Consider the following 25,165-nt stretch of genomic DNA (forward strand, 5'->3'; position numbering starts at 1 on the left):
CGCAATGAGCACCTCAGTTTTCTGATTTCCCCTCTCTCCTTTATGCCTCACTGCTAATACCTTCCCTGGTTCGACCACCAACTCCAAATCAGTTGTGAGCTGGGCTGGAATTGTTGGATTCACTGGAGCCCCCCCCACAGCCTCCTTCAATTGAGACACGTGAAAAACTGAGTGTATCTTGCTGTTCTCAGGAAGTTTCAGTTTATAAGCAACCTTCCCCACTCGTTGTATGACCTAAAATGGCCCATAATAGCGTGCAACAAGTTTCTCAAAGGGACGGGTTGCCAAGGATTGTTGTCTATAGGGCTGCAATTTCAAGAAGACCCAATTCCCTACCTGAAACTCCAATTCTCTTCGCTTGCTGTCAGAATGTTCCTTCATCAGCTGCTGTGCTCTGTTAAGATTCACCTTGAGCTCATCCAAAATAAAGTCTCTCTCCTTCAATCCTTCTTCTAAGCTCTTTACCATGGTAGCATCATTCTTCACCTTCCAGATTTTGGGAGGGTCACGACCATAAACCACTTTAAATGGAGTCATTTTCGTGGATATATGAGGAGAAGTGTTGTATGAGTATTCGGCCCAAGGTAACCATTGTGCCCAATTCTTCGGTTGTTGAGCCACGAAGCAACGAAGGTAAGCCTCTAAACACTTGTTTACCACCTCCGTTTGACCATCCGATTGGGGGTGATATGCGGTGCTCCGATTGAGATGGGTGCCTTGTAGACGAAAAAGCTCTTTCCAAAATAGACTCATGAACACCTTGTCTCGATCAGAGACAATGGAAGATGGAAACCCATGTAAACGCACTATCTCTTTCACAAACACACCGGCTACTTTAAGAGCATTAAAAGGGTGCTTGAGTCCCACGAAGTGGCTGTACTTAGATAGCCTATCCACCACTACTAAGATCACATTAACCCCTTTAGAGAGCGGCAAGCCCTCAATGAAGTCCATGGAAATGTCGTCCCACACTACCTCCGGCACGGGTAGTGGCTGTAACAAACCAGCAGGAGCTTGTGGTGATGCCTTGCTTCTTTGACATACTTCACATGATCGCACATATTCCCCTACCCCCTTCCTCATATTCGGCCAAACCAATCCGTAGCCACTCGAAGATAAGTCTTCACCTCTCCGTTGTGCCCTCCTATAGGAGAATCATGATACTCCTTCAAAAGCCTTGAAATGAACCTCGAGTTCTTTGGTATGACCATGCGCCCCTTGTAAAGAACCCTGCTGCCACAAACAGAAAATCCCCTGCCCTCACTTGGGTTTGCTGTCAGCTTGTCCCTCAACTCCTTAAGCCACGGATCATTTGCTATCTCATCCTCCAACTCGGCCCAATCCACCCCTTGAATGGAGATTAAGGCAGCCAGCTCTCCTTGCACTCCACCTTTCCTTGATAAAGCATCGGCCACACGGTTTGAAGCCCCGAGTTTATATTGAATGTCAAAGTCCATGCCCATCAATTTCCGCATCCATCTTTGATATTCACCTCCCACCTCTCGTTGTTGAGTTAGGAACCGCAAACTTTGTTGATCGGTGCGAATAATAAACCTCCTCCCTAAGAGGTAGTGTCTCCATTTCATGACCGCCAAACTAATAGCCATTAACTACTTCTCATAAATAGATTTTGCTCGATTCCTCACCCCAAGCAACTTGCTAAAATAAGCTATTGGCCTCCCAAGTTGCATCATAACGGCACCCACTCCATACCCCAAAGCATCGGTCTCGATGACAAACTCAAGCTGAAAATTAGGCATAGCAAGCACGGGTGCTGTGACCAAGGCAGATTTCAAGGCTGCAAACGAGTGAGAAGCTTCTTGGTTCCAACCGAAGCTATCCTTCTTGAGTTGTGTGGTTAAGGGCCCGGCAATTTGGGCATAATTAGCCACAAATTTCCGGTAGTAACCGGTGAGGCCTAGGAACCCTCTTAACTCCTTCAAATTCTTAGGCTCCTCCCACTCCACAATGGCCTTCACCTTGTCCATGTCCATTGCTACTCCCTTCTCCGAAATCACATGACCCAAATAGGCCACTTCCTTCTTCCCAAATTCACACTTCTTCAAATTAGCATACAAACTATGTTGGGACAACAACTCCAACACTAATTTCACATGCTCTCTATGCTCATCCTCCCCTCTACTATACACCAAAATGTCATCAAAAAACACAAGTACAAACTTCCTCAAAAAAGGCTTGAATACTTCATTCATTAGTGATTGGAATGTCGCCGGAGCATTGGTAAGTCCGAACGGCATCACTAAAAATTCATAGTGTCCCTCATGCGTTCTAAACGCGGTTTTATGAATGTCATCCTCTCTCACTCGAATTTGATGGTATCCCGACTTTAAGTCAAGCTTTGAAAACCACTTGGCTCCATGTAACTCATCAAGTAACTCATCGATCACCGGAATTGTGAACTTATCCGGCACCGTTTCTTTGTTTAATGCTCGGTAATCAACACAAAACCTCCAAGAACCGTCCTTCTTCTTCACTAGAATTACCGGGCTCGAGAAAGGGCTTGTGGAGGGTCGTATAATGCCCGCTTGGAGCATTTCTTGAATCAATTTTTCGATCTCATCTTTTTGTATTTGAGGGTATCGATACGGTCGGACACTAACCGGGTCGCTTCCCCCTTTCAAGACAATGGCATGCTCATGATTCCGGTGAGGTGGAAGTCCACTTGGCATGTTAAAAACATGCTCAAATTGCTGCAGTAACTCAGTCAGGAAGGTTGGTGGCTGTTGGGAAAACTCCCCTGTCTCCTCTTCTACACTCTCCTTCTTCTCAATCCTGCTCAATTCCACCCAAATTCCCTGTTTCTCCTTACACAATGTTTTCATCATCGCCTTCAATGAAACTCGGGTCTTCTCAAGGGTGGGGTCCCCCTTAAGCGTGATCAACTGCCCTTTGCTCCAAAATTTCATGATGTGTGTTCTCCAGTTAGTAGTGACAGAGCCTAGCTTTTCCAGCCATTGTATACCGAGAATGAGGTCGGCATTTCCCAATGCTAATGGCAGGAAGTCCTCCTCCACCACCACTTCACCATTTAATTTTACCTCCACTCCTTGACACACGCCCTGCCCCCTCACCGTTTCTCCGTTACCAAGAGTCACACAAAACACTCCTCCTTTTGTGATCGGAATTGCCGCGTCAGCCACCAACTGGAGGGATATAAAGTTATGGGTTGCCCCGGGATCCACCATCACCACCGTTTCCCTACCTCCGATGCTCCCCCTCAATTTCATGGTTTTTGGATTGGAAATTCCAATCACCGAGCACAGGGATGCTCCTAATTCCTCGACCTCCGCCGCCACTTCTTCCTCCTCTTCCACCGCCGTTTCTTCCTCCCCCGCCACCAATAGCACACTCATTTCTTTCCTCTTGCAACGATGACCCACTCCCCATTTCTCATCACACCTAAAGCACAAATTTTTGGCTCTCCTTTCTTGAATTTCCGCCTCTGTCAAGCGGCACGTGAGACCAGTCCCTCGGCTTTGTGAATTTCCGGTCGAAGCGGCCATGTTTACAGAGCCTTGCGATTCTGGGGGTTTAACCCACGATTTTGGAGTGGAGTTTGAGTGGTTGGGCACCCCGTAGGTCTGGACCAGACCTGAAGACCCGTGTTTTGGTGGGTTAAGAGCACTAGAAGTGCTTTGGGCCGGCCCATACTTAAACCCCAAAGTTGGAGCCTTTTTAAATTGCTGAACCCGATTCTTCTCTTCGATCCGGCCCGCGAGCTCCATGGCTCCTTCCAGATTAAATGGGTTCAACATACGGAGCTCCGATTTGACGTCATCCTTCAACCCATTTATAAACTGAGCCAACATAATGTTCTCAGGAATTCCCTCTAATGGTGCCGCCAACTCGATGTACCTCCTCCTATACTCCACCACCGACCCCACTTGTTGCACCGCCAGCCACTGTTCGTACAGGGATCCGGAGTGCGACGGCCGGAACTCCCCCAACACTCGTTGTTTGAGGTCCAACCACCCTGAGATTGGCCGCCTTTTCCTCTCCCACTGGTACCACTTCAAAGCGGCGCCATCCATAGCTACTACCGCCGCTTCAAGCTTCTCTCTCTCCTGCAGTTGGTAAAACTCAAAATACATCTCCGCCTTCATCAGCCAGTTGTCGGGGTCTGTCCCTTCAAAAATCGGCATGTCGAGTCGCCGGTGTTTCCAGTTACTCCGGTTGTCTCCGCCACCATCGCCGCCACCGCCGCCCTGCCAGTGACGGAACTCAAACTGCTCTTCTTCCCCCTGGCCACCTCCTCGCCACCCTGTTCTCAACGGGGAACGCACCTCGTTCTCGCCAAGGCCGCGGTTGTCGCTTCCTCCGTCCTCCAGGTTAATGGGTTGTATCACGGGTTGTCTGATGGGTTGTGGTTGTGGGGGAGTTCGTATTCCTTGCCCTCCAGCGGCGGTCTTCTTCATCTCCTCCCGAAACTTCTGATTGTTTTCCCTCTCAATCGCCGCTAGCCTATCGTGGTCAATCCTAAAACGGTCCACCCTCTCTTCCAGTAGCGCAGTGGTACGGTTTAAAACCTCCTCAGTTCTCTTCCGTTCAGTCTCCAACACCCCCGCCACGGCTGCCTGCACCGCTCTCTCAATGGTGGCCTCTTGGTTGCTGAACTTCTCCGCAATCGTTTTAAGATGGGTCTCCTGGGAATCAAATTTCTGCTCGATTGCCTGCAACCTCGATTCTACCTCGGCAATTTTCTCATCCACCGCGTCAGCTCTCTGGGTTAGCGTCGGAGTCACCATGACCGACTGCTCTGATACCACTTGCAATATACTAGCTACTCACAGATTATGTAAAAGCAATGAAACAATAATAAAGACAGAGTCTTGTTAGAGGAAAGCTTGGAACTTGATATTTGATTGAATAATAACGGCTACAAGGTGAGTGCTCTACTGCTACCGCTATTCTACTACTACAATACTTCTCTCCACCTGCCCTCTCCATTACAAAGCTATCACTATATATACCAAGTTCCTAATCCAAGCCACCCAACCCTAGTAATTTGCTTGTCCTGTTCTGCCACAAGGGAGGCCTTCACTGCTGTCCTTTTCACCACATTCCATAGTGGAGAATTAATTCTTTTTGTCCTGTTCTGGGTTGCCTTGCTGTTGCTGCTGAACAGGTTTCTTGATTTTGTGCCTCCTCTCGTACACCCTTATGGGCTGCTGTGTGGGCTCGACCCAATCCATGACATAATTCAAATGCCATGTAAGCAAAATTGGCGAATGAGATTTTTAAGTTTAAACTAATTAAATATTATATATTATCTTTTGATATTAGAAAATTTATCCAAATATATAACAAATTTTAGCACATTAATACAAAAAAAAATTATCTTAAAAAAAAATTCAAACAAACCGTGCATCGCACGGGTATCATCTAGTTTATCAAATAGATGACAATTAAATCAAATAAATGCGGAGTACATATTTTCAGTAAATATTTATATAATACATAAATGTAAGGAAAAATTGCTCCCATTAATCTGAACTTTGCCTCGTCCGCCGAAAATAATCCCAACTTTCGTTTATTATCTATTGCACCCAACTTTGGGGGGTATTAATTTCTATTGCACCCAAATGACCTGCTACCGGTAAATCAGGTAAACATTTCTGATTTATTTTTTTTTTGCACACGTGTCAACATGTAATTGGTTGAAAAAAATAGGAAAAAAAAAGATTAAAAACATAATTAAAAAAAAACCCCAACAACCACCCTTAGCTTCTCCACCAGCCACCAACACCACCATCACCGCCATCACCAGCACCGCCATCACCAGCACCGCCATCACCGGCGCCGACCCCCTTTCCCGCGTATCGTCCCCTCCCTCTCCCGCAACCACCCTCCCCGAAACCCTCCCTCTCCCGCAACCACCCTCCCCACCCTCTCCCGCAACCACTCTCCCTCAAAACCACCTAAAACCCATCCCCCACCCTCGAAAACCCTAATCGGACCTCCCTAGCCATCGCTAGGGGTTCAGTCAGGGTTTTTCGAGGGTGGGGGATGGGTTTTCGGGGGTGGGCGGTGGAAATTAATTTTCGGGGTGGGTAATTTTCTGGGGTTTTCGTGGGTGGGGAAGGGAAGGGGTGGGTTTCGAGGGAGGGGGAGGGGTTTTCGGGGGTGGGCGGTGGTTTCCGGCACCAGGGTAGGGTTTTTTCGGGGGTGGGGGTGTGGTGGCAGCCGCTGGGTATGGGTGGGTTTGTGGGGTTTTTATTTTTTTTGTTTTTTTTTAAAAAAAAAATTTAAGCCAATCATACGCTGACACGTGGCTAGGTAACCTGCTACATCAGGTTAGATGACCTGTTGGGTGCAACGAAAATTAATACCCCCTAAAGTTGGGTGCAATAGATAATAAACGAAAGTTGGGATTATTTTCGGCGGACGAGGCAAAGTTCAGATTAATGGGAGCAATTTTTCCTAAATGTAAATATTCATATTTAAGTTATTCTATTGGTATTTAGAACAAATAAGTAAAAAGTTCTCGCAAAAAAAAATACTACAGAGTAATTTTAAGGATTGTTCATTAATATGCAAATACTAGATGAAGCCCGTGCGATGCACGGGTCGATCTATTTTTTTTTTAAAAAATATTTTTCATATTTATGTGATTACATTTGTTATTTTATTAGTTGTACGAATATATCATTTTCTCCGTATTTGTCTTAAAATATTAGATAAAATTCCTAATCTCAAAAGATAATATTTCGTATTTAATTAATGTAACTATTAAAATCTCATTGGTCAATTATGCTTATGTGGCACTTGAATTATTTATTGGATATAGCTATAATTTATAATCCTACGTGGCACGTTAACTTATCTTAGGTGGCATATTCCTATTGTAGTTTTTTAAAAATATTAATCCTATGTGGCGCTCTAATAATTTTTAAAAAATAAAAATCCTACGTGGCGCTCTAAAATCTCGGGAAAAAACTCCCCTTTATATATATATATATATTAGATTCGTGCTTTTGTGAACATTGTTATTCATTTATAGTTGGAAGAATTTACAAAAATAAAGCGTTTTTGCATTTTGATTTACAATAAGTTATTGCATTAGAATATAGAACGAACAAGTATTAACATATTTTGAATTAGGATAACAAATTGACAAATAGCAACGGCATTATTACCTACTTGTATCTAAGGAGTATATTATGGTAGTATTGTGTAGGAAAGAAGAAAAAAATGTAGTAACTAGTAAGGTATAGTGGTATACTAGTATAAAACATCTTGGAATAGAGCGAGAATTTAAAGGATCTCACAAACCATACTCATATACAGTATATTCCTATGGTCCTACCAATATTTAGACTAATAGATTTTAGCTTGGTAGTACGTCTATTTAATCTCGAAATATCTTTATTAGTAGGTTTACAACAAGCACTAAACTGAGCTGAACTGAACTGAACTGAATTGAATAGAGCTGAAATGAATTGTTTATGAGAGAAGGAAATTAGAAACTGAATTGAAATTAAGCTGAAGAGAACACGCCCTAGACGTTAGAGTAAAGTATAACTATACAAAACAATTATGTTTCATCCTAAAAACAATTGTTGCTAATAGATGAAATTACCAACCAAACTTGTGTGTTAGGCGATTATTTTTCTTGTTGTTCTTAACACATATCTTAAATGCAATCATCCTTCATAGATTCTTAATGTCCTCTTAAGACATACCCTAAATTAAGGTACTTAATGTCCATATCCAAAGTTCTCTATAAAAAGAATCGATTTTGACTCGACCCAAAAATTAATACAAGTGTAACCAAAAGTAAATATGACTCAAAAAAAAAAAAGTAAATATGACTCAACAATCTAACTTGAACCTAATGACGCTCTCACCTTATACAACAGTAATTTGACACCAAGAGTACCAAATTCAGAGGTACACGTACGTATATATGTGTATGCCCCTCTAATCCTTACGACATGATTAAATTACTTTAATTAAAACGTTGAAAAAGAAACCTTTAAACATACTACAAGCATTATAAATTATGATCTCCATATTGTCCCAAAAAAATATATATTCCAAAATTCCACCAAACCAGCAGTAGAAACTACAGAAAGACTGGTGCATGCTGCTTAATTTCCTCAGCTCAAGATATGTTGTTACATAAAACTCCTTGCATTATTTCACAAAGGTATGCTATTTTCACTTTTTTTTTTCTGACTTTCAAGTGCCAAAGTCAGTCCATATTTACATAAAGTTCAATTTTCATAGACATAATTTTCACACTTGTGAAGAAAATTTTGGTGTAATTGTGACCTGAACACATTTAACCCGTTTTTCGCTATCTATTTCTTAAACAAAGTTAACATTATTCCTAGTCTTTGTTTTCACATTCATTCTTCTTTTTCCAATAAAGGACTTAATTAGTACAAGTACAAGTACATGTTATTAACTTCAAGGTTTAATTCTTCACTATTGATTCCCAAGAGGAGTAATTTCACCCAAAACCACCACTACCTTGTTAAACTCCACGTTGCATTGTAGTATGAAATCCATTTTTCATCGATTAATATTAAAAAATTTACACAAAAGGTTGACTGAAATAGGGAGGTCTACGCAATGTACAGCTTTCGGTTAGTTAACTATCTCTTTACTCTATTAGCAAGTAGCTGACTTTACATTACAATTTCTCTCTCCACCGCGGAAACCACCGTTCATGGCCATCATTCATCATAATTCAGGTATCACTTTATCACCATTACCAATCGCAGCCACCATTGAGCATCTATGGGGTACCTATATTGGACACCGAATCGGGCGGTTAATCATTATCGTTTTTGGGTTGAGTTAGTAAATACTACTCTAATTGAGTTCTTAATTTAGATTAGGGCACAGACTTGTGAGAAGACATCCCTAATCTACGTACCTTTCTTACTTCTTAAAAAACAATTAAACCGAGTTCTTAATTTGGAGGGAAATCATCAAGAAAGATACCCTAAATGTCTCTATCTCATTCACCTTAGGGTTAGTAATTTCTGATAAGATATTTTTTAGAAAAATAAATTCAGATAAGTTATAAGAGAATGTTGATATATAAAGGCTATTAAATTGTAATATACATTCAATACAATCTTATTTAAATGTACTCCTTGCATAATATAAATTCGAATTAATCAGGAATACAAGGTGATGTGAATAAAGTCTTACATGAAGTGATTATCTAAACTTATAAGTACTAAAATCAATTTAAATGTTATATGATTGATTAGTCTTGAACTTATCTAATGCAAGGAAAGATTTGATAAATGGAAGGTAAAAACTAAGAAGAGGAGAAGGAGCAATAATCATAGATGACATTTATAATAATCAAAAGTCTCAACAATTCATCAAGAAGAGCAATAATATAAAGGATGGACCTACTTTTTTCCCTAGGAAAGATAATGTACAATGTACATATATAGGTATATGTTTAAGTGATTCATAGTGAAGAATCAAAATTATAAAGTTAGTTAGATTTGTGTACGTACCCTAAGCTAAAAATATTTTAATCTTAGCTTTGACATCATCAAGAGAGGCAAAAAAATATAAAATAAAGTGTTAGGTGAAAAATATAAGGTAAGATTTGATATCTAGGATGACATGAAAAAGTTTCTCGTGTCATGATCCACGAGAGATTGGCTTTAATTTGGTTGGAAGTTTCTTAAATAATATTTCACCTTATTTTATTAGTTGTAATAGGTTAATTTTTACGTCTATTGATTATTAAATCTTAAATTATTTAAGATACATACTAGTATAAAAAAAAAATAGAATTTTCTTAAAAAAAATTACATTTAAAATCTGATTAAAGTTAAATAAATAGTGTAAATTTAAATGTTATATATTATATTTAAAGTCTTATTAAAGTTAATAGATAAATAAATCGTGTAAAGTTAAATGTTATAGATAAATAGAAATGAATAAAGTATTTATCATGTACAATAAAGCAAAACATGATATAATTCATTTATATCATATTGTGAAGTTTATTATTATATATTGACATATTAAGCGGTGATAATTTAAATATAAGATGGCAATTTGTCATACACTAGTGGTACATATAACATGGAAGTACCAAGTACGTAGCTAGTTTCATGTGAATTTGATAGTTTAATTCCCATTAAATTAATTTTGTCTTAACGTACAAAAAAGTGTCAAATATCTTACCATCTTTGAATAATGTCAAGAACTTATGATTAACGCTAATAATCATGATTTAATTAAGGCATATGATCATATCATCCGTATAATTGAAGCATCTATATAATTCCGTACACCGTAAATGCGCACAACACAAGATTCCCACTAAAAAAAAAATAAAATAAATAATTGTATGCTCCTTAGCTAATGCAATGTCACATGGTGGCATGCACTGAACCATATGCAACTAGCATCCAAATTAACAGGTAAAATTCTCATCATTTTGAAAAGGATGTATGGCTTGGAGAATATATTGAAGTTAGACGGCTGAAATTACTACGCTTTATTCATTTGATTTTCACTTACTCGTATTTTATTTTATTTTATTAGATTAATTATATTGTACGGAGTATTATTTAGAGTTTGTTCTGTTTTTCAAGTTCAAATAACAAATAAAATAAATTTTAATAAGGTTTATTAGGGGTCTGTTCACATTTAATAAACTGAGCTGAACTGAACTGATTGGAGCTGAACTGAACTGAATATAGCTGAAATGAATATTTTGTGAGAAAAGGAAATTAGGGGCTGAACTAAACTGAACTGAACAGAACTAAACTAATTGGAGCTGAACTGAACTGAATTAATTGGAGCTAAACTGAACTGAAATTAAGCTGTAGTGAACATGCCCTAAGTTCAGATAAGTTCACATAGGATCAAATAAGTTCTGATCATTAAAAATTAGGTGTATAGAACACCCCTTATTATGTTATTTAATTGGATTTGAGTAACACTTGTCATAACTTATACTTTACAATAGTAAACTTATTCTATCTGAACTTATTAACATAAATACTGATTAAAAAAAAAAAAAAAAAAAAAAAAAAAAAAAAAAAAAAAAACTTATTATCATAATTGATTTTTAAGAGATAAATGAACATGAGCACAATAGTTATTGAATAGTGAGTTATTTTCTGTTTGGTTTATCTAAATTTGTTTAAAATTATTTTACATAATACGTAACTTATTTTCCTTTATGTCTGAACTTATATAATTTGAACTTACTTTTCTTAAATAAAATGAAACAAACAAACTCTAATTTATTAGACATGCTGTTATCATATGATATATAAAGTAGCTGATCTGATTGAACAATGAACCTAATTAATGAGGCATAATTAAACCTGATTAGTGCTCTAGCTTATTACAAAGTACCACTGTACATGTATGAGATATTTTCTAATAGCAAAAATTGAAAGAGCTAATTTAACTCCTGGATTTTCTGGACTGCCCATGTGATATAGAAAGTCCAAAATCCTCCTCATCATAATAATTTCCTATACTATCTGTTTGTACTTTGTACTCCTTATAATTTTTCGTCAGAGTTATGACTATTTATTTGAATATTATTTCTTCTAAAAAAACACCAAAATTAAAGTTGATGTCTTTAAAAATCAAAATAATAATAATAACAAAATTGATAAAATTTTCATTATTTGAGATCACATTGTCATATGATTTTAAGATGGAACCTATTTGATCGTATAAAGTGGACAATTGTGTCGGGTGTGGTTCAGGCCCGTTTAACATGTATACATGCATGTTGACATGAAATTAAATAAATAAATGGGGTGCGTAATTGTATGAAAAATGCTATAACTAACACCGTATGTTGGTATGTAGTACGAGTAGAGTCTTCTAACCGCTTTGAAACAGAAAGTGGTACGATTTATATAATATTTGGGGCATGATTTTATAATGTTACCTGGAGTAAAACAAGTTTATTGTTTCCAGGGTTTAGATATCAACATCTATGTATAGTATTTACGTTAACTAATTTTCGAAACCATGCGATGCATAGATATTGTTAATTACTCCTTCCGTTCTCCCTGTAAGATATTAGTTAAAGACAAAAGAATTAATCAAGAGTTTGTTTTGTTCACCTTTTTTACTTCTCCCTTATGACTAGGGATATTGAGAGATTATATTCTTTTGTCTACGAGTAACAACTTTTTAGAGAAGTCTCTATGCATCAATCTAAAATCGAATATAACTCTGTTTTTTTTTTCAATACAAACTTCTTAAAGACTATACTTTTATAAGAAGATTATAATTCTATGATGATTCTACTTTTTTCTATTTAAACTTTTTGTAAGATGTAAGTAGAACTTGTAAATTGTAATTTGGTTGAGTTGGTCCTCTAACATGGTATCGGAGTCAACGTGACATAGAGGTCACGGGTTCGAATCTCATTCACCCCTCCTTCAAAGTGGAATTAATTCGCAGCGGATATGGGAGAGCCTGTGCTGCATCCACATCTCAAGCCTAAAGGGTCTTTCATGTGAGTGATAGAGTATAAAACATATTCCTGGGCCTCAACCATAAGCTTAAGCTTTTGGTTGAGTTGGTCCTCCAACAAATATAATGATGAATTTTACCGTACATAAATATTAAGCTCACGCCCTACTGCCATAGGCCCGTCGCCACAACATGACTTGCATGACCCACTTCTATAAGTTACCCACTAGACCACTACGACACTACCAAGTTACCAATATAAGATACGGCGTGTTTGTGAGAATCAGACGTTGATCCACTTAAATTATCTTTCAAACAATATATCGGACAATATATATCTAATTAAAGAGACCCGCTAGCTAGCATGATACATACTCAAAACAACAAGTTATTCTTATTCCTATTGTACTATTATCCATCCCACAGGGAGCATTCCCAAACTTTTTGTATGGCCCACATGATCTTAATATAAGGTGTGGATAGGCTTTTTCCCACTCATATATTCACTCACTGTTATATTTCAAGACATATCAAGCAAGACCAGGTTCAACCCGACTCAACTCGACTCATTAATGTAATAACTTCATGCAAGTAATCAAGCAAGGAGTTCTATATATGAATCTTATCTTAGATAATATAATAATGGATTCAAACAACAAATGACAAGTACATATCTTCTTTGACTAAAACATTAATTATTAGTACTCGAAATGCCAACCAATGATGTGAGTGGAAATTGTTGAATAGGAAGATGTGTCAAAGGCATGTGCTAAGGATTATAACCATACAATATAAAAACATGCTAATAATAATAATAATAATAATATTACTTGTTATTTTTTTTTAAACAATAATAATAATAATAATAATAATAATAATAATAATAATAATAATTGTTGGTGTAAAGAAACTCACATTGGAGCACATGCAAGTTTAAGGAAAAGCTCAACCGCTTTACATGGGAGTTACTATCATCGTTTTTGCACTTGCATACACATAACATTGTTTCGTGCAATGTTCTTCGATCAACTAGCTCAATTATTTTGTTTTCTAAATGCTTTCAATAATATAAGAGAATCTTTAATTGAGCCATGAAATTAATTTTTTTGAGGATAGATATTGGAAGCAAAATCATGATGGAACTAATTATTTTGGTTAGCATGCAAGGTTAATTAGATTGTCATTAATTAACATTAGAAGTCTAGCAAATTTAAAGGTTGTGTCTAATCTTACTTGTTTGGGAATATGTTTCAGCTTTAATAACATCGCAAAGAAACAAATTAGTACGTACCATCAATATGAGAAGTACCTTGGTTTGTCTTTTATATATGTTTGATATAATTGCATGGCATACATCTATCATGCAAAAAAAACTTTGACAATTGACACAAATTTGCAAGTTATATATGATGATCGAGATAAGATAATAACTATCATAATGTATCAATGTCCAATCAATTAGTTTTAGCTAAAGTATAAATGGGCACACAAATTCTCCTTATCATATCTCCCTCACTATTCCAGTTAAATTAACAAAAGAGATTAAAACTCTCAACGTCACATATATTTCTACTTAAACCTCTTTAGTTCAATGAACAAGGTTTGGTGGTGTCTTGGTTATCACACATTAATCTTACAATAATCAATTTTTCCGATTGTATTACACGCCTAAAATTCAAGTTGAATTGGATTTAGAAAGTGTTGTACTGTAATGTTGAAACTATATGCCCTTAGGAATGACCAAGCACACTATTTGGGGTCCAAGTGTGGCATGCCTTGATTTAGGGCCCCAAACTCATAATGTATGTTTGGGCTACAATTTTTATTTGGACATTTTTTTTAGCCTATCCCGTTTCCATTGGCCCCTTACTTGTTTAACATTCCTTATGTTCAATATTGTAATCAATATGAAAGTAAATAATAGCTCAACTGATTAGAGCTTCCCTTTTGATTTTTAGGATATTCTGGGATCGATTCTCACCTCTTCCTTGTGGCTCTCCAAACGTCAAAAAAATAATATTGTAATAATATTTCTCATAAATCATGATCAATATAAAACTTCACCGTGTTAATTTCTAAACATAGCCAACGCATTGTCAATAAACCACATAGATATATGTATTTTTTTATAGTTATATATATATTTTTTCATATTTCTTACGGTAAGGAACATTTGAATATGACACAGACAAATTTATCTCCAATCCATGCAATTCAAAATGTAAGAAACGATTATGGAATAAGAATACATCCAATACTAAGATTTTTTTTTTTTTAAAAGAATATAATTAAATCATGAGAAATTCACAAGATTTAAATAATTACGTAACTTTCTTAACAATTTATATTTTACATCTTCTTTATTACCAAACATAGTTACCCAGTTGGCAATACTAAAGTGATAAGAGGATCGGATTATATATATATCATCCTTGTTGGTCCACCTTGACGGATCGCATACACACTCCACTTCACTTTAGTATGATATTGTCCGCTTTGAGCCTAACCCGCACGATTTTATTTTTGGGCACCTTCCTAAAAGGCCTCATATTATTTGGAGTGTGCATTCACTTATAAGGAGCTTCTCACTTCCTTAATCTTTCCATGTGGGACTTGGGATGAACACCCCAGCAATTCCTATCCATGGTATTTTGATAGCTATTATTTCATTTTTTATCTGAAAAAATATCATCATACATAGACAAACACCAATAATGAAGGAATAATGCACATATACCAAAGCAGTACTTTGAATCTGAGTTATGTAGCCTATATTATTGGCTTTATTGCCTTCGTACGATTTCTTGATTGTGGTATAACGCTTCACACACAAAAAACGGTTGTGTAATGTGTGGTTTTACTTGGGCAACTTGTACCATGTCCATAATATAAGTATATCAATATTTATGTTGTTTGTCGTTTCAAAAAAAAAAAAAAAAATATTTATGTTGTTTGTTGCATTGAGTTTGCAACTTCGGAGCCATTCATTCATTATTGTTAGTGCCTTTAGACTTTAGTGGTACATGTACAATTTAGTTCTTGGCGCATTTGGTAGACTTGGGTTACATCTTTAATTTAGGTTATTCCATGTTCTAAGCCCACTTACTCGGTTATCCGATCCCCCAATAAGCTTTAACCACGTGTTTTTTCATGATTGGCAACAACAGTAAATTTAAGATAGTTTAGGAGTAGCATCAACCACCAACTAATTAATAATTCTTTTGTTTTTCTAGTTGCATTACTTTTATAATTGCGGACTCTTGATAATTTTTTGGGAGTAGAGAGAGATAAAAATAAAAAATAAAGAGGACTCGTGTAATAGGAGAAAAATAAAGAATTTACTAATCAAAATAGAAAGTGAATTGAAATTTCTATATTTAAAAATTGATGCATCTAATAAAAAACAAAAGGAGTATGTAGTTATGTACGAGAAAGTTAGTGTACAAGAAAGTTTTTTTTTTTTTTTTTTTAAAAAAAAAACAAAGGAAATTGTGGCATATTGAATGTTAGAGGACCTTTAGTACGGAGTAACTGATTTGTAGTCTTGTACGTAGATGTTAAAATTTGATTCAATGAAGCTTTTGAATGGACACTTTGTTGAAGAACACCTATAGTACGATCGACCTTGTATACTACAGAGTACAAACCTACAGTAATGTACTCACATGTCTCGTACACTTACTTGATTAATCATGCATTTACTTATGTAAAACTCCCTCAATAAGCAAATACTCCCTTCAAGGGCCTGTTCTCATACGTTGAAATTCAGTTCAGTTCAGTTCAGTTCAGCTCAGCTCAGTTCCTAATTTCCTTCTCTTATAAAATATTCAGTTCAGTTCAGCTGAGTTCAGTCAATGAGAACATGCCCCAAATATGCTATTGAAATTTGAGTATAAAGGGGGATAACAATATCAAATAGCAATAACTACACGTGTCTAGTATACTGTGGCCATTTAAAATGTTATTCTTTTTGTTTTAAAGGAAAAGTAAACAAGAAGTTAGGATAGTTTTCTCTTAAAACTATACCCTAACTTATCAAAATAAATAATTTTTATATCTATGAACGAATTGATATCTTGGTGAACTTGCATAAAATAACTCAAAGAAGCAACATGGTTTTGCTGCTGTGTTACCCTCTCTATAAATGTGGCATGAATCAACATAGGTGAAATTTCGAAGTAACTCCTTCACGTCTTCCATCAATAGCTGAATTTTTCACGGGCATTGAGCCTTTCCTTGCAAAATATTAATAATAAGTAAATTATCCCCTTCAACGAATACCTTTAAAATATTATAGGCCTGCGCCGCCATAAGGAGACCATTATGAGAGACTGTAGCTTATGCAATAAGTAGAGTATTCATACCAATATTAAAAGAGCGACTACAAATTCTAATTTCCAAATGATCTCTTAGAACATTGTCTACAACTAACCTCTAAACCATCAAAAATTATTTTGATAACACTAGGGAGACGGGACGACCAAGACACGAGAATACTCCTCAGGGTAGGACGAGAAGAAAAAATGGGAGCAAGAGTATCCAAAGAGTTAAGACAAGAACAAAAATGTCATCTATGATAAATTTATTGAGGACAAGAAAATTAAAAATGGCCATGAGAGAAAAAAAAACTTCAATTAAAATTACCAAATTTCTAGTTTTCTAGATATTCCGCAATAAAGTGAAAACCTTTTTAAAAGACATAGAGAAGTTACTCTTTAAAACTTTAAAAAGCAAATAAACACCAATAGTTAAAGGGACATGACCAAGCCAACGAACATGTCATTAGCATTCCAAAATTGAGAAGTATAAGAACAAGAGAGAAAATGATATCTAGAATTCCAGAATGACCATGACAATTACAAAGGGGGCAAACAGAAGGAATATCCAACTAATAATGAGCAAAATTAGCCTAGTAGGTAGAGCATTATGACTATTGCCAAATAAAAAATTTCAGTTTTGAATATGAGAAAGATATTATGAGCAAGTCAAGTAGCTGATAAAATAAGTGTGTCAGGCGACCAACTCATCGTGTCACGTTGAATTCATGCCAAGTTTTGAAAATAATGTCCATGCACAACCCATGACACACCGACATGTCTTTCGCATACCGAGTCAGACCATATGACCATATTCATATCGTGTCTAACTAGCTTTCGTGCCAATCCAACCAATGTCCATCTCTAACTACGCACATAAAAATCGTTTAAAAGTACGTAGTAGTTTTTTTTTTTTTTTTTGGACAAACGTTTAAAAAGCTCGTTGAGTTGTACTCTGTTAAAAAAAAAAAAAAAAATATATATATATATTATATTTTCCGTTTTTTCCCTCAAATTTTTTAAAAGAATTAGTTTTGTCTGTGTGTGTCATCCTCCTCACTGAATACTGTCATAATCTCATAGAGTAGTTGCTACAACTGGAAGCGTCTTTCTCCTACCTGATTCACAAGCATTTTTCCTCCATTTTCCTCGTTTTTTTTAATTTTTTGATTTAATTTTGTTTTTTAAGTGAAAAGAGAGAAATAGAGAGAAGAGTACAATGGATTCATTAATAGTTGGGTCATTTACAAGGCCAAATCCCCACAAATTATCAACTGCTGTTCATCTACCTTCACTCAGAAATTGTAAGGTTTTGCTTTATTATTTAATTTATTGAGTAGAAAGTTGCATTTTTTGAATGATTCTTGATTTTTAATTTCTGGGTTTTGCTTAAAATAGAGCTCCAAGAGGTGGGTTTTGTTGGGATTTTGGAAAAAATTAACCCAATTTTAGTAATGTTTTGTCTAACCCCACTTTCACTGTTAATTTCTTGTGCAAACCCAGTATTTTTTTTTTTGAATGGTGGTTGTTGACCTGTTTTGATTAAAGTTTGTCTTTTTTTTTTGGAATGTGGGTCTATAAATTTAGTATAGTTCTTAGAATTAATCAGGTAGAAGATGCATGTACAATATTATGGCTTGTTGTAAAATCCAATCATAAGATGATTGTCTTTGTGGATTGTGTGGTGTGTTGCAAACCTTTGCAATAATCATTGTAGTTTCAATTATTCGTACACAAAGCGGATTCCCCACTGTTATTGATTTTTGGTAATTTGGTACTCTCTTCATTTCAAATTACATGTTATTGAAGGTTGAAGTACACAATTAATGCATTTGATAGTGACAATTGATGTTGTGTTGATCAATGTATATCACTATTAGGGAGAAATGCTTTCTGATTTGATGTTTGAGTTATTAATTTCACTGTTATTTTCTGCTCTAAGCAGGAATTTTCTTTTTCACACGGTTCCTTATGATGAATCAGCTGATCCCAAATCATTTTGGGACAAATGCTTTATTGTTGTTGACCATGAATTCAATTCCATATGGTTGTATGATATTAGAAACAGAAACATGTGAATGCAGAGAAGAAAAAAAATCTTACTTGCCATGAATGTATCTAAGGACCCTTTTAATTGTCTGGCCTTTGCTGTTGATGTATTGCTAGACTAATGTTATGGGTGTGGCTGATGTTTCTGATCTAGCAATCCAAGGCTCGAAGTTTAAAGAATGGAGTCTGATAGAGGGAATTTGCAATGTGAAGTACCAGCGACAGTTAGTGGAGAATCACACGATAACTGGTCAAAGGAAGCTTATGCTGTCCCCAACATATAGTAGAAAACACTTGGTAGTTGCATGTCGCGGACAGTCGCTTGAATCTGAACCAAACGCTTATGAACCCAATAATATTTGGAATTCAGTTATCAATTTTTTGGATGCCTTTTATAGGTTTTCAAGGCCTCACACAGTTATAGGAACAGTTAAGTTTTGTCTTATTAATGTGTCACATCTCTCCATTCCTTCTCATTCTACTTTGTATGCCTATGCTCTTGAAATTTATGATTATATAACTTGGATGATTTACTTTTTGATGACAGGCATTGAGCATAGTTTCAGTTTCTCTACTAGCCGTGCAGAAGCTTTCAGATTTTTCTCCTATGTTTTTCACTGGAATGTTAGAGGTAATGCTGGATATATGTGTTCACTGTCCTCTTTACCTAGGTATATTTGAATAGTTTTTCTGTTTCTCTATCAATAAATGCTTCTCCTGATCAATTATCTATGACTCTTTTTCAGGCCATTATTGCTGCTCTTTTCATGAATATATACATTGTAGGTTTGAATCAGATATCTGACATAGAGATAGACAAGGTAAGGACTTGAAATATCTTGTTTTTCATTTATTCACAATTCACATCATATTATTCAAATACATATTGGCATATGCTGTTTATATTACTTTCTCTACAATGAAATTAGTGATATAGCTCCAAACAGAACCATGAGATGAGGCATCTAACTTGAAGCTGCTTAAGTGTAGACCCAATCTCAAAAAAAGCATGTTTTTGCCACAAAATCAATTTATTAAGAGAGAGGGGGGGGGGGGGGGGGGAATTTCTAAATAACTAAGGATTGTATGTAACATTGCTAGAGAATACTGTGTATTAGTTTGATACTCATTTTAACTTGGGTTGATAACCTTGTCACTAGTATACACTGGTTAGGTGTAAGGCGGAGTAAAGTAGTCCCTCTATAGAACCTGCTGTTGGCTTAATCCATATTGGATAGTTTTTGTTGTTCATGCTACATGAATCATGAAATCTGATGTGTGTACATTCTGATGTGGCTGTAGGTCAACAAACCATATCTTCCTCTCGCATCTGGGGAATATTCTACTGGAACTGGCATCTTCATTGTTACGTCATTTGCCATATTGGTAAGGATTACTAAATGTGCTGCTGAGAATGACTACATAATTTTTGTTAGCTTATGAAACGCTTTCAGCTTTCGGGTTGTGCATTGCAGACATCTTTTCATGATTTGTACTTCCTATTCCCAAATCGTTGGTTGCTATTTCCATCCTTTTGTAGACATTTATCATTCATGTCCGTTCATTGCACGTTTTTCATCCCAAATTGTTATCTCCATGTATGTTTATTCTGTCCTAGATTTCTTGAATTACTAAATGTTATTCTCATTTATTTGTTTGTCTGTCATGCAGAGTTTTTGGCTGTGGTCAGTTGTTGGTTCATGGCCCTTATTCTGGGCTCTTTCTGTCAGCTTTGTGCTTGGTACAGCATATTCCATAAATGTAAGGTTTAATGCTCTAGTGGTTTGTCAGAAACTTGTATGTGATGCTTGGTTTTCCTTGTTTTTTGGTGGTTTCTAATCAAACTATGGTCATAAAGTTGAAATATTCTTGAACGGAGACAGTAGTGAGTTTAGTGTCCAACCAAATCTCCCTATGACTGGTGAACATATTACTTAGCAGTATGTTACTTAGGTTTAAACTCTGCCCTGACTGAGCAACACCATGATCACAGAGACAGGTGATCATATTTCCGAATTTAAGTTGTATTTTCTGTTCATATTCATTTAGTACAAGATTATAACCTCTTTGTGCTCTTCAGCATCTGGATGCTATTTTCACTAGCTTTTAGAAATCAAGCTGGTGTTTATTCCAATAAATGAAAAAGTTCCTAGAAACAATTCAATACAATCTCTCAAACCCTTTTTTGTAATTTTAAGTTTGCTTTCTTTGCTGTAGTTTGACAAGTATGATGTCTTATTGCTTAAAAATTTTGAACTTTTGTATGAGATGGTAATTTTTGTTTATTGTTTGCTCTTGGACTTTCAGCTGCCTATGTTGAGATGGAAGAGATCTGCTGTTGTTGCAGCAATGTGTATCCTCGCAGTTCGGGCCATAATTGTTCAAATTGCTTTTTTCCTGCACATGCAGGTGGTGTTCTGACCCTCGTCATGAATGTTGTTGGTATTTGCATATCCATTCGGTTATAACTTAGCATATACTACCAAAACTATTGACTTTATATAGTTATCCAGAAATTTGTTTGATTATATCCCGTTTCTCATTCACAAATTGTGAACATACATTGCTATATTGTCTTCAAATTTTATGCATAAACTTCATTAAGTTTTGTTCATCTTATACTATCTCTAAAGGTGTTCAATTTGTGCGCAACTATTGCAGACGCATGTCTTTGGACGACCAGCTATCTTTTCCAGGCCATTGATTTTTGCAACTGCATTTATGAGTTTCTTTTCGGTGGTTATAGCATTGTTTAAGGTAAAACTCATTTCCATTGAAATAGTGATTCGCTTGATTGGTGACTGCCGTGTTAAGCACCATAGTTGAAACCGTTATCGTATTTTGTTCATATGTATCTTGTCTATAGAAATTTCAGGAACACCAACTATATTGTTTATATGACTCCTTTTTTGAAGGGTTGCTATTTTATAGGGAACTGAAGAGACTATATTATGATTTCCTATTGGAAGTAGATTGTCAATTGGCGTGCTTTTGAACCAGGCCTTGCAATGGTTCACTAATGCAGAATTCTAAGACTGTCAAAAAATTATTTCTGCACGACTGCACAGTATGAACTGCTCATACATAACTGAACTGTTTTGGTTCAGGTTTTCTTGTTTTTGACGTGCTTAAAAAGACAATTAAGTTGCCAACAAATTAACTTACTCTGAATCTGCCTTTAGACTCAAGTAGAAATGATGTATTAATAATCAAAGTAATAAGTTACTCTTGTGAATTGTAATTCATTTCTGTCCCATAAACATAATTCTTAATGTTATTTGCTCAAGTCCTGTAACTCGTTTTGAACCACTCTTTCATGCAGGACATACCTGATATGGAAGGTGATAGGATATTTGGTATCCGATCGTTTACAGTACGACTGGGACAAAAGCGGGTTAGTTTTGATTAAGTAATAAACTCAGGGAAATAATAATAAAAAAAAAAGAATATATGTGATTTACTGACTTCACAACTTAATTCTATTATTGCAAATCTGGCAGGTATTTTGGATTTGTATCTCTCTACTTCAAATTGCTTATGCTGTTGCCATTTTAGTTGGGGCATCATCCTCCTTTCTCTGGAGCAAACTTATCACAGTATGTACAATGTGCTTCATATATCGACTTTGAATAAAAGCATATCAATTATTTATGGAGTTTAGATGACTTTTAGAAGATTACGGTCCATAGTTATGACAGATTTTATTGATGTTATGAGATGTTGAGAAGCAAAACAGGCATGGACAATTTCTTTCTTTAGGATGTCTGGATGTCTCATTTAACCGTGATTGCTGCTGAACACTAGGGGTACCTATTCACAGTGAGCCCATCACATTTAGGACCGAGAATATCTGTGTGAACATTGGTTTCTGTCACTGCTTAACCATTATGGACTGACAACTAGTGTATTCACCGTAGATGAGTGAAACTCACATAATAGAATACTGGCAAGGGCAATTAATACTTAATGTTTGTAGAAAATATTTTCTTGTTGTTCGCTGTTTTACTATCAAAAGTCACCCTAAATAGTTTATTATCATAAGAATGAGCTCTTTGGCTACTAGATTTCCCATCTTTAGGGTCAGATGGGATTGAAATTAATGAGATATACCCTGAAATAAAAAGTGTATAAGTTTACATGATCTTTGGAAAGGTTAGTATGATACTATGATTACTCTATCTTCACCATGGTTTTGAGTTTCCAACACTTCTTCGTTGGATAATTGAATTTCGAAGATAAAATTTTTTACAAAAATCTAAGAAGTGCGCCTTGGCCAAGCTTATGAATTTTTACCAATGTTGGAAAATGGGGATTAGGGCTAAAAAATGGCTTGACTTCGTTCCTTTATATTTTTTCTTGTAGGTTGTTGGTCATGGTATATTGGCTGCAATGCTGTGGAGAAGTGCCAAATCTACTGATCTTAGTAGCAAAGTTGCAATCACTTCTTTCTACATGTTTATCTGGAAGGTAAGGCCGCACCCTTTTTCATCTCACCCTTATTATTGTTTTGTTGATGCCAGTCGCCGCTCCAAAGGTGGAATATCTTTATGTTTTTGCTCTGATATGGTCTAGTACTGCTGATGTTGCTCATATAGGAAATTCAGTTCAGTTCCTTTGACACTTGGTAATAGACTGGAACTAAAAATTATAAAACAGAGTTATTTACTCTATTGTACGAGTAATATTATACTGATGCCATACTACCCCTTGATGTCAGTACACTACATTATAATGTTCATTGGGTATTTTGTTGCTAGTCTTGTTCCTTCGTCATAAACTCATGTGGTCTTCAATTATCATCTTGCATGACGGAAATTTAGTTATTGCATCGATAATCATCTAAAAGGTCGTTTCTCCTTGCAGCTATTTTATGCAGAGTATTTGCTAATACCGCTTGTAAGGTGATTTACGGAACGTGATGAAGATGATTTTCCTCCCCAGATTAGTGACAAAATGTACATATAGGATTTTTCCTTATTGAGGGGAGGTACATTAAATATTAAGCTGAATTTATGCATGTATTGCTAAATATACAGATGTTTTTTTCATAAAAAAATGTCAGCTTCAGTTAGTTGCTGTCATTTTCATTCTCCTCTTTACTTCTTTCTATGGATCAGGTAATTTCAAGATTCATATCTGCTAAAAAATACCTTTTTACTTATTTTATTTACTTACTTTTTAATTTTGCTAAATAATCCTGAGGTTGAGACAAATAGAGGGGATGGGAAAATTTATGACAACATAAAATTGAGAGCAAAGATAAAACAAATAAGGTTCACAAAATTTGTTGGGTTTGTAGGCCTTGGTTGATTTTGTTCAGAGGCAGACAAAAGCATACATTGAAATACTACTCCCTCCGTCCCTAAATTACATTCCTGTTTGAAAATTTACACGGGATTTAAGAAGGAAAGAATAAGACAAATAACAATAATTAGATAATGCAATGGGAAGTACAAAAATAGATTAATTATTACTCATGACATGTCATCAATCCTTTGCAAAAAAAAAAGACCAATGACATGCTCCTAATTGAAAATTTTTAACCAATCATATTCATTGTAATTTGGCACAAGGATTATGAGTGAGATTAGGTAAGCATGAGTGAGAAAGCATTAAATATAAAACAGAAAAAGAGAGTTGATTTACTAAAAAAAACTTACCAAAAATAGAAAGGAGGAATGTAATTTTGGAATACCAAAAATAGAAAGGATGAATGTAATTTAGGGACGGAGGGAGTAAGTATAAATGTGAAATGTGATATATTTTGAAAGCATGACACTCGTTACATTAAAATCAAGTCCACCTTGAGTCATACTTAGGTGATGAACGAGTTGTAACCATTTAAATTTAATAAAGGTACTCCGTACTTCTTCATGGGTCATATTAGGTTTTCATTCAAATCAAAATTGAATGCGATTATCTTATTCGAGTACAATTCAATAATTGTACTTTGTATGATTCATATTGTGTTAAATATGGGTAAGGTTGCTAGACATCAATTGAAGTGATAAAGATTTGAGTTTTAGTTACTATTACTGGGTGTTTATATTATTCATGAAATAGGATTATTATTACTTTTTATGGTAAGGCAAAAACAACATACTTGTATAAGATAGGACTGATCTATCAAATCAATTAAATCAAAGTTGATAATTGCCACATCTTTAGTTTTTAGTGGAGGGAGACAAATTCCCAGAACACTAATTGATGGAAATCACCCAAAAAAATATGTTACCCTAGATAAAAGTAAGCTAGTGTTAGAATAAGATTTCGATTTGTACGAGCACAACGAGTTAGTTTGAATTAAATCTAAATTAGATCTGACCCATATACACCCGATCAAA

At 35.7% G+C, this 25,165-nt stretch overlaps 2 protein-coding genes across 2 annotated transcripts; one reads left to right on the plus strand and one right to left on the minus strand.

The window, feature by feature from the left end:
- Positions 1-1,610: 1,610 nt before the first annotated feature.
- On the minus strand, positions 1,611-4,766 carry LOC145612678 (uncharacterized). The gene has a single exon (XM_081667998.1). It carries the CDS (start codon positions 4,764-4,766, stop codon positions 1,611-1,613), a length of 3,156 nt encoding a protein of 1,051 aa, XP_081524124.1.
- A 13,043-nt stretch (positions 4,767-17,809) lies between these two features.
- LOC145612049 (homogentisate phytyltransferase 1, chloroplastic-like) lies at positions 17,810-23,888 on the plus strand. Its single transcript, XM_081667427.1, has 12 exons — positions 17,810-18,076; positions 18,976-19,250; positions 19,369-19,452; positions 19,568-19,642; positions 20,124-20,207; positions 20,493-20,582; positions 21,129-21,230; positions 21,483-21,578; positions 22,144-22,215; positions 22,322-22,417; positions 23,184-23,288; positions 23,685-23,888. The coding sequence occupies exons 1-12, from the start codon at positions 17,992-17,994 to the stop codon at positions 23,724-23,726; spliced, it is 1,206 nt and encodes a 401-aa protein (XP_081523553.1). The 5' UTR covers positions 17,810-17,991; the 3' UTR covers positions 23,727-23,888.
- Positions 23,889-25,165: the final 1,277 nt, after the last annotated feature.

Source organism: Chenopodium album, chromosome 24 (assembly GCF_948465745.1).
Source record: "Chenopodium album chromosome 24, dcCheAlbu1.1, whole genome shotgun sequence".
NCBI lineage: Eukaryota > Viridiplantae > Streptophyta > Magnoliopsida > Caryophyllales > Amaranthaceae > Chenopodium > Chenopodium album.

What these genes read in the sequence shown, in the direction of transcription:
- LOC145612678 (XM_081667998.1), bottom strand. Translation starts at nt 4,766, where the DNA reads ATGGTGACTCCGACGCTAACCCAGAGAGCTGACGCGGTGGATGAGAAA.
- LOC145612049 (XM_081667427.1), top strand. Translation starts at nt 17,992, where the DNA reads ATGGATTCATTAATAGTTGGGTCATTTACAAGGCCAAATCCCCACAAA. An exon ending in CTCACACAGTTATAGGAACA is followed by an intron (nt 19,251 to 19,368) that starts GTTAAGTTTTGT and finishes TTTTGATGACAG; the next exon opens with GCATTGAGCATAGTTTCAGT. An exon ending in TTACGTCATTTGCCATATTG is followed by an intron (nt 20,208 to 20,492) that starts GTAAGGATTACT and finishes TCTGTCATGCAG; the next exon opens with AGTTTTTGGCTGTGGTCAGT.